The sequence below is a fragment of the Desmodus rotundus genome, chromosome 13, assembly GCF_022682495.2.
Source record: "Desmodus rotundus isolate HL8 chromosome 13, HLdesRot8A.1, whole genome shotgun sequence".
NCBI lineage: Eukaryota > Metazoa > Chordata > Mammalia > Chiroptera > Phyllostomidae > Desmodus > Desmodus rotundus.
Genome location: NC_071399.1, coordinates 46,810,534 through 46,822,873, shown reverse-complemented (window position 1 = coordinate 46,822,873; position 12,340 = coordinate 46,810,534). Strand labels below are relative to the sequence as shown.

The 12,340-nt window shown below is 37.8% G+C and overlaps 1 protein-coding gene across 13 annotated transcripts in view; it reads left to right on the top strand.

Moving 5' to 3' along the window:
- Positions 1 to 12,340, top strand: part of CDADC1 (cytidine and dCMP deaminase domain containing 1) — a 180,309-nt gene that overhangs the window by 119,932 nt on the left and 48,037 nt on the right. For 12 of the 13 annotated variants that reach the window (XM_045202638.3, XM_053916571.2, XM_053916573.2 and 9 more), the window contains 2 exons: positions 7,149 to 7,318; positions 9,485 to 9,674. The exons of the other annotated variant lie outside the window; for it this stretch is intronic. In XM_045202638.3, coding sequence (XP_045058573.1) covers positions 7,149 to 7,318; positions 9,485 to 9,674 — 360 coding nt within the window. The remainder of the gene's footprint in view (positions 1 to 7,148; positions 7,319 to 9,484; positions 9,675 to 12,340) is intronic. 13 annotated transcript variants of the gene reach the window in all.

Below are 12,340 nucleotides of genomic sequence, written 5' to 3'. Positions count from 1 at the left end.
TATAAGTTCATCAAGGATATTGGCCTATAATTTCCTTTCTTGTAATGTGTTTATCTGGTTTGGAATTAGGATAATGCTGGCTTCATAAAAAGAGCTTGGAAGTCTTCCCTCCTGTTGAATTTTTTAGAATAGTTTGAGAAGGATAGGTGTTAGTTCTCTTTGAATGTTTGGTAAAATTTGTCTGTCTAGTCTAGTAATTTTGTTTTCTGGCATTTTTTCATTAATGCCTCAATTTTATTAGTTGTTATTGGTTTGTTCAGATTTTCTGATTCTTTCTGATTTAGTTTTGGAAGATTGTATGTTTATAGAAATTTATCCATTTTGCCAAGATTGTCCAATTTTTTGGTGTATAGTTGTTCATAGTATTTTCTTACAATCCTTTGTATTTCTATGATATCAGTTGTTACTTTTCCTCTTTCAATTCTGATTTTATTTATTTGGGTGCTCTTTTTCTTGATGTACCTGGTTAATGGTTTGTCAGTCTTTTTTCAGAGAAGCAGCTCTTTGTTTCATTGAGCTTTTGTATTGTATTTTTAAAATTTCTACTCTGATCTTTATTATTTCCTTCCTTCTGCTTACTCTGGGCTTTGTTTGTTGTTCTATTTCTATTTCTTTTATGTATAGGATTAGATTGTTTGAGATTTTATTGTATTTTATTGTATTTTATTTTATTTTATTTTATTTTATTTTATTTTATTTTATTTTTTGCTTTTTGAAGTAGGCCTCTAATGCTATGAACTTCCCTCTCAGGACTGCTTTTATTTTTTTATTTTTAAAAAATAATATTTTATTTATTTTTAGAGAGAGGGGAAGGGAGGGAGAAAGAGAGGAAGAGAAACATCATTGTGTGGTTGCCTCTCATGTGCCCCCTACTGGGGACCTGGCCAGCAACCCAGGTATGTGCCCTGACTGGGAATTGAACTGGCAACCCTTTGGTTTGCAGACCAGCGCTCAATCCATTGAGCCACACCAGCTAGGGAAGGACTGCTTTTATAGTGCCTCATAGATTTGGGGTTATTATATGTTAATTTTCATATGTTTCCAGGTAATTTTTTATTTCTTCCTTGACCTCATTGATCAAGGAAGAAATAAAATTCATATTGAATAACATGCTATTTAACCTTCATGTATTTGAATATTTTTGAGGTTTTTTTTAATTGAAATTGATTTCTAGTTTCATACCATTGGGATCTGAGAAAATGCCTGATATGATTTCCATCTTCTTGAATTTGTGAACATATTTTGTGTTCTAACATGAAGTCTGTCTTTTAGAATGATACAAGTGCACTTGAGAAGAATGCATATTCTGTGGCTTTGGGATGATTGTCATGTTTTCTTATCCATTCAGGAAACCATATGTCTTTGGATTGCAACATTTAACCTGTTTACATTTAAGATTGTTATTGATAGGTGCTTATTTATTTCCATTGTTTCCTTTACACCTATATCCTCTCTCTCTATTTCTTCTTAAAGCAGTTCCTTTAACATTTCTTGCAATGCTAATTTGGTGTTAATGAAACTCCTTTAGATTTTTTTTAAATTACCTTCAATTTTAAATGATAGCCTTGCTGAGTAGAGTAGTCTTGGTTGCATGTCATTATTTTTCATAACTTTGCATTCTTCATGCCAATCGTTTCTGTCCTGAAGTGTTTCTATTGAGAATACAGCTGACACCGATATGGGAACTCCCTTGTAGGTAACAGTCTTCTCTTGCTGCCTTTAAGATTCTCTCTTTGTATTTACCCTTTGCCATTGTAATTATTATGTGTTTTGGTGTGGGTCTCTTTGGGTTCGTCTTGATTGGGACTCTCTGTGCTTCTCGAACTTGTGTGACTTTTTCCTTCACCAGGTTAGGTAAATTTTCACCATTATTTTCTTCAAACAGGTTCTCTATCCTTTGACCACTCTGTTTTCCTTCTGGTACCCCTGTGATGTGGATATTCTTACACTGACGTTGTCCCAGAGGTTCCCTAGACCTTCCTCATTTCTCTTAGTTCCCTTTTTTTATGATTCCTTCTTATGTATTCTTCATTTCTGACTGGTTCTTTTTTTTATGGTTTCTGTGTCCTTTTTATATTTACTATCTCTTTGTTTAAGTCATCCATTCTTCCTCTAAGGTCCTTGAGCTTCCTTATAACCATTATTTTAAACTCTAAATCTGGTATTTTGGTTACTTCCATTTCATTTATTCCCTTTAATTCTTTTTTTGAGTATTTCTCTTGTTTTGTTTGGAACATTTTTCTTTGTCTCCCCATTTGGTTTCTGTGTGTTGGGTACATCTATGTCTCCTCAACTTGTTTTGATGGTTTTATGATGAAGGTGCCTTGTTGGGCTCAGTGGCACAATCTTACAGATCACCTGAGCTCCATGCTTCAGGTGTATTTCTTTTGGATTATGTGCACCCCCTGAGTTGAGTCTTGAGTGCTGTTGGCCCTTTTGTGGGTAGAGTTAACCCTTCAAGCTGGGAGACTGTAAGGGTAAACCTTGACCACCATGTATGAGACAGTGTGCAGGAACTGCCCCTTGAAGTGACATTGTTTCCAGCAGAGCCTGGTGCCTGCAGGAATTCGCCTTTAGGTGTGCCAGTTGTGTGCCTAGTTGGGTTGAGCTTTGGTGTGGTCTGAAGCTCACCACTGGCTTTGTTGGTTTTGGGTCCACATGGGTGGAGTTCAGGAAAATGTAGCTGTCAGACGTTGTGTGTAACTGGCCTTGGGCTCCCTGTCTGTAGCTACCACTCTATTCACTGTTTGTGCCAGTGTCTACTGGACTTGACTGTGTGGGTGAGGGGCCAATCTGTGTAAAAGGGTCAGCTTCTTCCTGCTTAGAGCTGGGGGCAGCCTGTAAATGGACCAAGGTTCCCTGAAGTCCACCCTTTGCCTTTCAGCTCCTCCTAAGGTTGCCTGGCCTTCCTTCTGAGCCTTTCAGTGAGACATTCTAGGATGAGCCCAGGCTAGTTGAGATAGGGCTAGTGGGTCCCTTACTTGGGGGTCACTCAGTGGGACATTCAATGAGGGGAAAGAAGCCCCTGATTCAAAGCTAAACTCCTCAGTCTCTGTCAGAGTCTCCAACTCTAGTTCCCCTAAGGGGTTTTGCTGTTGATTCAGATTGGGTACAGCCAGCCATCACCTTTCCTGGAGCAAGCTCAGCCACCCTGGGCTCAAGGGATAGATCAGAAGAATCTCTCGTTGGGGCTGATGCCAGCCCACCTCACAGGAGGAGGCTAAGCTCTCTGTCTCATGTCCAGACAATAGCTTCCAAGGGTCTCACACTTTGAAAGTCCCTGTTCTGAGCTGCTTTTCCTTCCCCCCTGTGGAGGAACTGTACCCAGTGGAGGTGTGCAGGACTTGGCAGGGCTAATCTAAACAGTTTTCTGTTAAGAGTGGTGCCCTCAAACCTGTAGGAAGGCAGAAGGGGGAGGACACTCCTTCCCCTTCCTGGGGTAGCATGGGCTGAACTCACAGGGGAGATTGGATTTGCCTTCCCACAATGTAGCCACACAGCCTACCATTGCCTGTCTGGCTTCCAGACAGAAGCTTCCCCAGGAGACATAATTTGAAAATCTCAGTTCTGTGTGGCTCCCTAGCCTGCTGCCAAACTGCTTGGGATGATGCTGAAAATCCCAGCCCTATACCACACTCCAGTATCTCACATGTCTGGACTCAGTGGGGCAGAGCTGAAAGTCCCCACTCTGCAGGGGCTCCTAACCCAGTTGGTCATGGCTGAAAGTCCAAGCTTGCCACAGCATACCACCTAATATAATAGAGCAGGCTGAAAATACCAACCCTGCACAGCTCCCTTGTGCCTCCAAACTCAGCAGCAGGAGTGGTTCAGCAGGTAAGGGAAGGGGCGCCTACTGTGCTCAAGGCGGGGGAGACTGGTCCTCTTTTCCAAGCTACACAGTTAAGTCACTGTCTGGTTCTCTACTTAAAGCCTCTCCAGAAAATAGAGGGCCTCCTAAAGTGACCACTATGTGTAACCTGCAGACCCCTCCATAGCAGCACAGCCTTTTTAGCAGACCTGGACTATGAACTCTCCAGGCTGGTGCTATAACAACAATAAGAGTACTCTATCTACCCTGAGAAGGTACGCTGTAAGTCTCCCAGAAGGTGTGAATCCCCACTGATTCTGACAGCCAGTGCTACAGACTCCTCTTCCTATTTCTGTTGCTGTGGGTTGGGGAACCCTACATAGGGTTAAGACCCCTCCCTCCTAGGGGAAGGAAGTTCCGCAGCCACAATATCTCTCCAACTTCTCAGCTGACACTGTACCTGTGTGTGTGGGGGGGGCTTTCCCCTTCTGCATCTCAACCATTCTTACCAGTGTCTGTGTAGCATCTTCTGTAATTTTTGGTTATAATATTTCATATTAGCTAGCTTTTAGTTAGTTGTTTAAGTTGATTGCTCTGCAGTTTAGCTGTAGATCCAGTTTGGGGCTGGGAGCAAGTGAATGTAGCTTCCATCTACTTTGCAGCCATTCTGGAATCCCCTATACTGATCTAAGCAAACATTTATTAAACACTTTCCGTAGGGTAGACACTATGCCACAGTATACAGCGGGGAGTTAAAGACCACATTTTTTTTACCCGTCATGGCCTTCTGGAGTTTAGTCATGCACACAGAAAAGTGAAAAATAGACTGGTTTGTGTGATTATAACATGGATACCATGAAAGCAGAGGAGGAACCTTAACTCTCCTTGGAGAAATGAGTAAAATATTCTTGGTGGATATAAGATGCTACTTGTCTTGAAAAATAAATAGGAACTCACCAGGCAGAATAAGTCCATGGGACTATGAAGATAACATGCAAAGGTAGGAGGTGTGAGAGACAATGTGGGAAAGTGCATGTTGGAGTCCAGAGTCCTATGTTTAATACTGTTGCAAAAAAAATTGGTCTGAACCCTGAAGAACTGTATTTCATGTAGAGAGTTTGGACTTTATCCTTTAGACAGTGGGATACACTAACACAGTACTAGACAGTAGAAATGTAAAGTAAGCCACATATTTAATTTTAGATTTTATAGAAGCCATATTAAAAAAAAAAAAGTGAACTAATTTTAAGAATACATTTTAATCTAACATGAGCAGAAATATCCAACATGTAATCAATACAAAATATTATTAATGAAATATTCTGCATATTGGAGTGTCTTCAAAATCTTGTATATATTTTATACTTACCACACCTCTCAATTCAGACTAACCACATGTGGCTGTGGCTAACTGTATTGGACAGTGAAATCCAATAAAATTTTAAGTGGGAAAATGATTGCTTCAGATTTGCATTATAAAAAGAATGAAGTGGAACTAGACAGGAAATAGGTACATTAATTAAAAAGATGATGAGGGCTTGGAATTATGGGGATGGGTTAGGAGAACATGGAATTAAGAGATACTTAATAACTATATGTGGGAGCCTAAATTTTGCTTTAATAGATTTTACAGCAAGTATTTTGACTATTTGCCTGGATGTTTCATAAGTACTTCAAGTTCATCCTAGCCAACACATCCAATATTTTCCCTGATAACCTATTTATTTATCAGTGGTCACCGTCCCATTCCCTGTTATTCCACACATCCAATCAATCACCAAATACTATGGATTCCACCTGCAAAATATCTCTTGGCTTGACTTATTTCTACCTCAACTATTAACACTTAATAGAATAGGTTCCCCTAAGAAAATCTCCTGTAGTATTCTGTATAGCTTGTTTGTAACACTCATCACAGTTATGTGCCCAGTTTCTTAGAATCTCTTGATTGTTAGGTTCAAAAGGACAGAAATTCTCTGTCTGTTTACAGCTGAATTCCTAGCACCTAGTGTAGTGCCTGGCCTATAGTTGGAACTCTTACTTGTGTTTATATGAATGCTCAGCAGGCTTTGGCTTATAATCTGGTTGTTTTCAACTACTTTGTGGAGAACTTAAGTTTCCAGTTAAATTATCTACAATGTATATACTCAGCATGGTAAATTAGAAAGATATAGGTTTGGAGTCAAGCATTCTGGGCTTAAATTTCTGTCTGTGTTGATTAAATGAAATAATACATATAAAACGCAGCATGTTTGATATTTAGTAAGTACTCAAGACTAATTTATGTATTAATATGATAGCATTTTATTTGTAAGCTTCTGTTGGCTTATTATAACAGTGATTTTTGCCATGCTACTACAGTAATGAGTCTGTTGATACTATCACATGCGTAATTATAATATATTGAAATTTAGTGAGGTTTGTTATAGCATATTCCAAGCTATTATAAAGAGTTGTGATTTATAAAATATTTCACTCTAATAATTGATAAAGCATTCATATTAATACCTAATATGCATTGACCACGAGAGCCATTGAGGTAAGAAGTCCTATGATAATATATACACATGTAATAGGGGCTCAATAATTATTGAAGACTATAGGAAAGTGAATGTTTTATTTTCCAGATATATCACAATGGCACAATTTTAGCCCAACAACAGAAATTGTTCAAAATATATTTTAAATTTCTGGCTTGCAACCAGTACTGCAGCACAGAGTATATAAGAAATTAACAATCATTTACTGAGTACCTGTTATGTATGAAACTCTCTAATAGGTATACTGTAAGGGATAAAAAAGAAGAAGAAGGCATGGTTTCTGTTCTCCAGCATCTTATAGCCTGTTTAGGAAAAATTTGAATCAAGTGAAACTATGTGAATTATACAAGTTAGTATTTAATTAACTGCTAAAACCAATGTCTTCCTTGAGATTATATGTTAGAGAGATGATGAACCTTTCTGAAATTTAACTGTGACAAGACCACACTGCAGTAGGAGGATCTAATGTTGTATTTTTTTCACTATCAAACTTATTATTTTTAATTTTTTTATTGTTGTTCAAGTACAGTTGTCTCCATTTCCTCCCCACCACTATCCTCACCTGACCCTAGCCATCCCCACCTCCTACCCTCTATCCTACCCCCCCTTTGGCTTTGTCCATGTGTCATTGATACATGTTCCTTGACACTCCTTCCCCCTAATACTGTATTTTTGATCATTTGATTACATAGAAATTGAATGTATTATACATTTTGTACAAAATTGAATGTATTAAGTATGGTACTAAGCTGCCTTTTCAGAATGTTGGAAATAGCTTTGTTGTTTTCTCCCTCTCGCAGCAAAATTGTGATGGGACAGGCATGATGTACTTCATAGGATGTGGTTATAATGCTTTTCCTGTTGGATCTGAGTATGCTGACTTCCCCAATATGGATGACAAACAGAAAGACAGAGAAATAAGGAAATTTAGATACATTGTCCATGCGGAACAGAATGCCTTGACATTTAGGTATGAAATTAATTTGCATGCATTTTCTTTGAAATGTAGCAAGGGTTAGTTGAAATTTTCTTTTTCTTTTCTTTCTTTCTTTCTTTTTTTTGGAGTTTTGCAGCTTTATTCCAGCATAGAGTCATCAGGAAACATGTCTTTTATTCAGAAAAATCTCATGATGACAGTTGGGTTCCATTTTAATCTAGTTAATTTTATCATTTTCATGAATCTGCCAGGCCTACATGAAACATAAAAATTACATTCTTATAAACAATACAAAACTTCCTGATCTATGTGCCAGGATCTTCATGCAAGAAAGGGCAGAACAACACTTTAAAAGAATTTAGCACCATTGCAAAGCTACTGAGAAATATAGCACATAATATTTGGCTGCAGATTATCATCTCTGTGAGAAAGCTTGAAAACAGAATGTCACTGTATCACACAGGGTGTTATAGCATTTTCTTTTAGCTGTAATTTATTTGCTTTTTAAAAAATTTCAAGAACTGCTTTTTTAGAAGTTTAGCTTTGGTCATACTTGATTTTTGCTGCCTGACCTCAGGCCATTATCAGAGATCCTGTGGGCCTTCAAATCTATTGAGCAATCTTTTTTCCCCTTCCTCCTTCACTCTTCAATATAAAACTGCATGAAGTATGTCCTTAGGGCCTTGTATATTGCTGAAATGTAAGCTCTCATTTGTTTTCTGAATCAAAAGTACATATTTTATATTTATGAATATACAGATTTTATTAACTAAATTGTTTTAACATAGTTTTTGTTAGAGACTATAACCAGAATTACCTCCTCTATTGTTAATTTAGATTATTTTCACTAACATTTCTTAGTCTTAACCATTAAGGTGGTGATCTTAGGGTATTCAAAACTAAGTAAAATGTGCTCCTGACCTTAGGAGCTTATAATACAAGTAGGGGATATAACGGGACATTCAACCTAATGTAATTGGTTGTGTGGGAAAGGCCAGCACAGTGCTGTGAAAATTCAAGGGCCACTATGGATGGAGTGGGAGTGGGAGGGAAAAGCTTTATGGAGAAACTAGAATTTAAGCTGATCTTTAAAGGATTGGTAGGATGATGGCAACTGAAGATACTTGCAGCAAAGTCATTCTAGCTTCAGACATAGCAGTGGTCTAGAAGTAGGAAAAATGTTTGTGTGTGTAGGAACATGCATGTTGTAATTAGGCTGGACCATGAACCAGCTGGGACTAAATTGGGACTGTACAGGGAAGACTGTGAGGTTAGACTTCATTCGGTAGTCAGTAGGGAAATGAAATAGCATTGACAGAGCCACACTACTGATTGCTTAGGTTGTGGGTATATCATTTGAATAGACTAGGTGCATAAAATTGTGTTGCCCTAGTCAAGGGGAACAGAATGAGTCTGAACTAGAGAGATGGATATGGAAGGCCAGTGGTGATGTAAGACACCTGATTCTGAGCAGAGTAAACTATAGATCCAGGAAGTAGAGCCGCTGTAGCCTCAGAAGAGAGCATACCTTAGTCCTAAACTACCCCCATCAAACAACTCCTTTCTCTTTTCTTTGTGCTCTTTATTACTGATTTACTTGCTTCATTTTGTATGGAGATATGGATCATTTGTTAAATGTTTGTTAAATAAAATCATCCTGTGTTAGGGTGTAAAGAAACTATAACCCAATCCAAAACTTTAATTTTAATTTACCAATTTAGTTAGCATTTATTAAATATCCATTAAATAAAGGGGTAGATCTTTTGGCTGCCATGATAAATTAATCTCTAATCATAATTCATACGCTTTTAAGGAGGGTGTTCTCACCCCTAATTCCAGCATTATAAAGAAGTTCTTACTTAGAAGACATTGTGTTTTCTCTCTCTTTCTCTCTCTCTCTCTCAATGTCTGTCTCTTTCTGTTTTCATTAACTTTGTAATCTAATACTTAAATCTTGCCAAATTGATTAGAATAAATTTTAGTTATAATAATTGTCATGTTCAGGTTATATTTTTGCATTGATGAGTTTATATATTTTGAACATTCACTAATTCATCAAGAATAAGTTTCACTTATTATTGTTCATAATGTTGTAAATCTGTTCTTAAAGCAGCTCAGTTTTAGTTTTTCAAAGATTTCTCTGAAATATACCTTACCCTTTCAGAAACTGCCTTCATAATATTTTATAAATTTTTGTAGGTGTCAAGAAATAAAACCAGAAGAAAAAAGTATGATTTTTGTGACAAAATGCCCATGTGATGAGTGTGTACCTTTAATTAAAGGTGCAGGCATAAAACAAATCTATACAGGGGATATAGATGTTGGAAAAAAGAAGGCAGACATCTCTTACATGCGATTTGGAGAACTTGAGGGTATTAGCAAATTTACAGTAAGTAAGATACACATTTTTTTTCAAGTGTACTTTCTATTACGTTGTTTGGTACCCTGCTTCATGTTTTAAATTAATAATTCCCACCCTTTTAAAGAGTTTCCACAAACTATTATCATTGAGTTTATTTTTATGTGCAAACAGTTGTCTAATTACATATATGTTTAGTTTAGGATCTCTGTCTTATAAATTTACATCTCTATATGTGAGAGTTGTATATTGACCTTACAGATCTTGAATTAGTGGGCCCTTTGGTATACTATCTGGTGGGTTAACAAAAGAAAATCTCTGATCCACCTCTTCCCTCACCCTTCCTTCTGGCTTGGATATAATAGTAAACAGAGGTAAAAATAGTCTAAGGTTACCCAAAAGATGGCGGGGTATACACATGTATATACATGTGCACACATTTTTCATGGGAAAAATCAGAAATGGTTACAAGGGATTTAATATTTGATGTGTCAAAAAAGTACTGAGGTAGTTCTTATAAAACTCAAGTTTAACTCTTTATGCTTTTTTACTATTTAGGTTTTTTTAAGTGTATTTTATTGATTATGCTATTACAGTTGTCCCAATTTTCCCCCTTTGCCTTTTTCCTCCCGGTACTGCCCTTCTCTCCAGCAGTCCCCCTCTTAGTTCACACCCATGGATCATGCATATAAGTTCTTTGGCTGCTCATTTCCTATATTATCTTAACATCCCCCTATTTTTTAGCTACCAGTTATGTCTCTTAATCTCTGTACTTTATCCCCCATTCATCCCCTTCTCCCTCCCAGCTGATAACCCTCCAAATGATCCCCACGTCTATGATTCTGTTCCTGTTCTAGTTGTTTGCTTAGTTTGTTTTTGTTTTTTTAGATTCAGCTGTTGATAGTTGTGTTTGTTCTCATTTTAATGGTCATAGTTTTGATCTTCTTTTTCTTAAATAAGTCCCTTTAACATTTCATTTCATAATGACTTGGTGGTGATGAATTCCTTTAGCTTTACCTTGTCTGTGAAGTACTTTATCTGTTCTTCCATTCTAAATGATAGCTTTGCTGGATAGATTAATCTTGCTTGTAGGTCCTTGCTTTTCATCACTTTGAATTCTTCTTGCCAGTCCCTTCTTGCCTGCAAAGTTTCTTTTGGGAAATCACCTGATAGTTTTATGGGAAATCCTTTGTAGATTACTCTCTGCTTTACTCTTGATGCTTTTAAGATTCTCTCTTTATCTTTAACCTTTGGCATTTTAATTACGATATGTCTTGGTGTGGTCCACTTTGCAACCATCTTGTTTAGGACTCTCTGTGCTTCCTGGACTTGTATGTCTAATTTCTTCACAAAATTAGGGAAGTTTTCTTTCATTATTTTTTGAAATAAGTTTTCAATTTCTTGCTGTTCCTCTTCTCCTTCTGGCGTCCCTATGATTCGGATGTTGGTACTTTTGGAAATGTCTCAGAATATTCTTATACTCTCCTCATTTTTGTGAATTCTTATTTCTTCATTCTGTTCTGATTGAATGTTTATTTCTTCCTTATGTTCTAAATTGGTGATTTGAATCCCAACTTCCTTCCCTTCACTGTTGGTTCCCTCTGGATTTTTCTTTATTTCACGTAGTATGGCCTTCATTTCTTCCCTTATGTTTTTGCCATACTCAATGATTTCTCTGAGCATCCTTATCACCAGTGTTTTGAACTCTGCATCTGTTAAGTTGGCTATCTCTGTTTAGCTTAGTTTTTTTTTTCTGGGGTTTTGTTTTGTTCTTTCAATTTGGGCCATATTTCTTTGTCTTGCCAACTTGACAGCCTCCCTGTGTTTGTTTCTGTGTATTAGGTAGAGCTGCTTTGACTCTCTGTCTTAGCACAGCAGTTAGGTTGTAAGGGGCAGAGCCTTAGGTATTTGTCAGGTTGGGGCATCCCACTTTACTGCTTTGTGGCACTATGCTGGGGTCAGAGAAGAGACAATGCAGCTACCTGGCTTCTGGAGGCTTATCTGGCACTCACCCCTTTTCCAATCACTTCACACACTTCCAATATGTGACTGGCGCCCTTATTGCTTCTGCCCTGGTGATGATTCCCAGACTGGGTGGTTTTGTGCATGTTCTAGGACTGTGCTGGCCCTTTAAGTGGACTCTTATAAGAAATCAGCAGTTTCTTCCACCAGTCCAACCCCCACTGGTTTTTACAGCTAGAAGTTGTGAGGCTTTATCTTGCTGGCATTGGAACCCTAGGTTATGCAGCCTGGCCTGGAGCTGGGATTGCTGGCTTCCAAGGTATCCTTCCCAATTTTTATCCACTGCATGGGAATGTGGGACCACCTGTTCCACCACACCATGTCCTTTCCACCCCGACTCCCTCTTTCCACCCCTAATACCCATCTGGATGAATGTGGCTTCTTTAAATCCTTGATTGTTGGACTCCCATACAGTTCAATTTTCTGGCAGTTCTGGGTGGTTTTTGTTTTGAGGTTAGTTGTGATTCTTCTTGTGGTTGCGCAAGGGGCGAAGTGTGTGTACGTATGCCTCCATCTTGACTGGAAGTCACTAAAGTTTTGAAAACACTACAAGAAACTTTTTTCCACAAACATTTGAGAATAAGTTGTTGGTATGAAACCAAATCACTCTGTTTTGTTTTTTTTTTTAAAGATTTTATCTATTTATTTTTAGAGAGAGGGAAAAGGAGGGACGG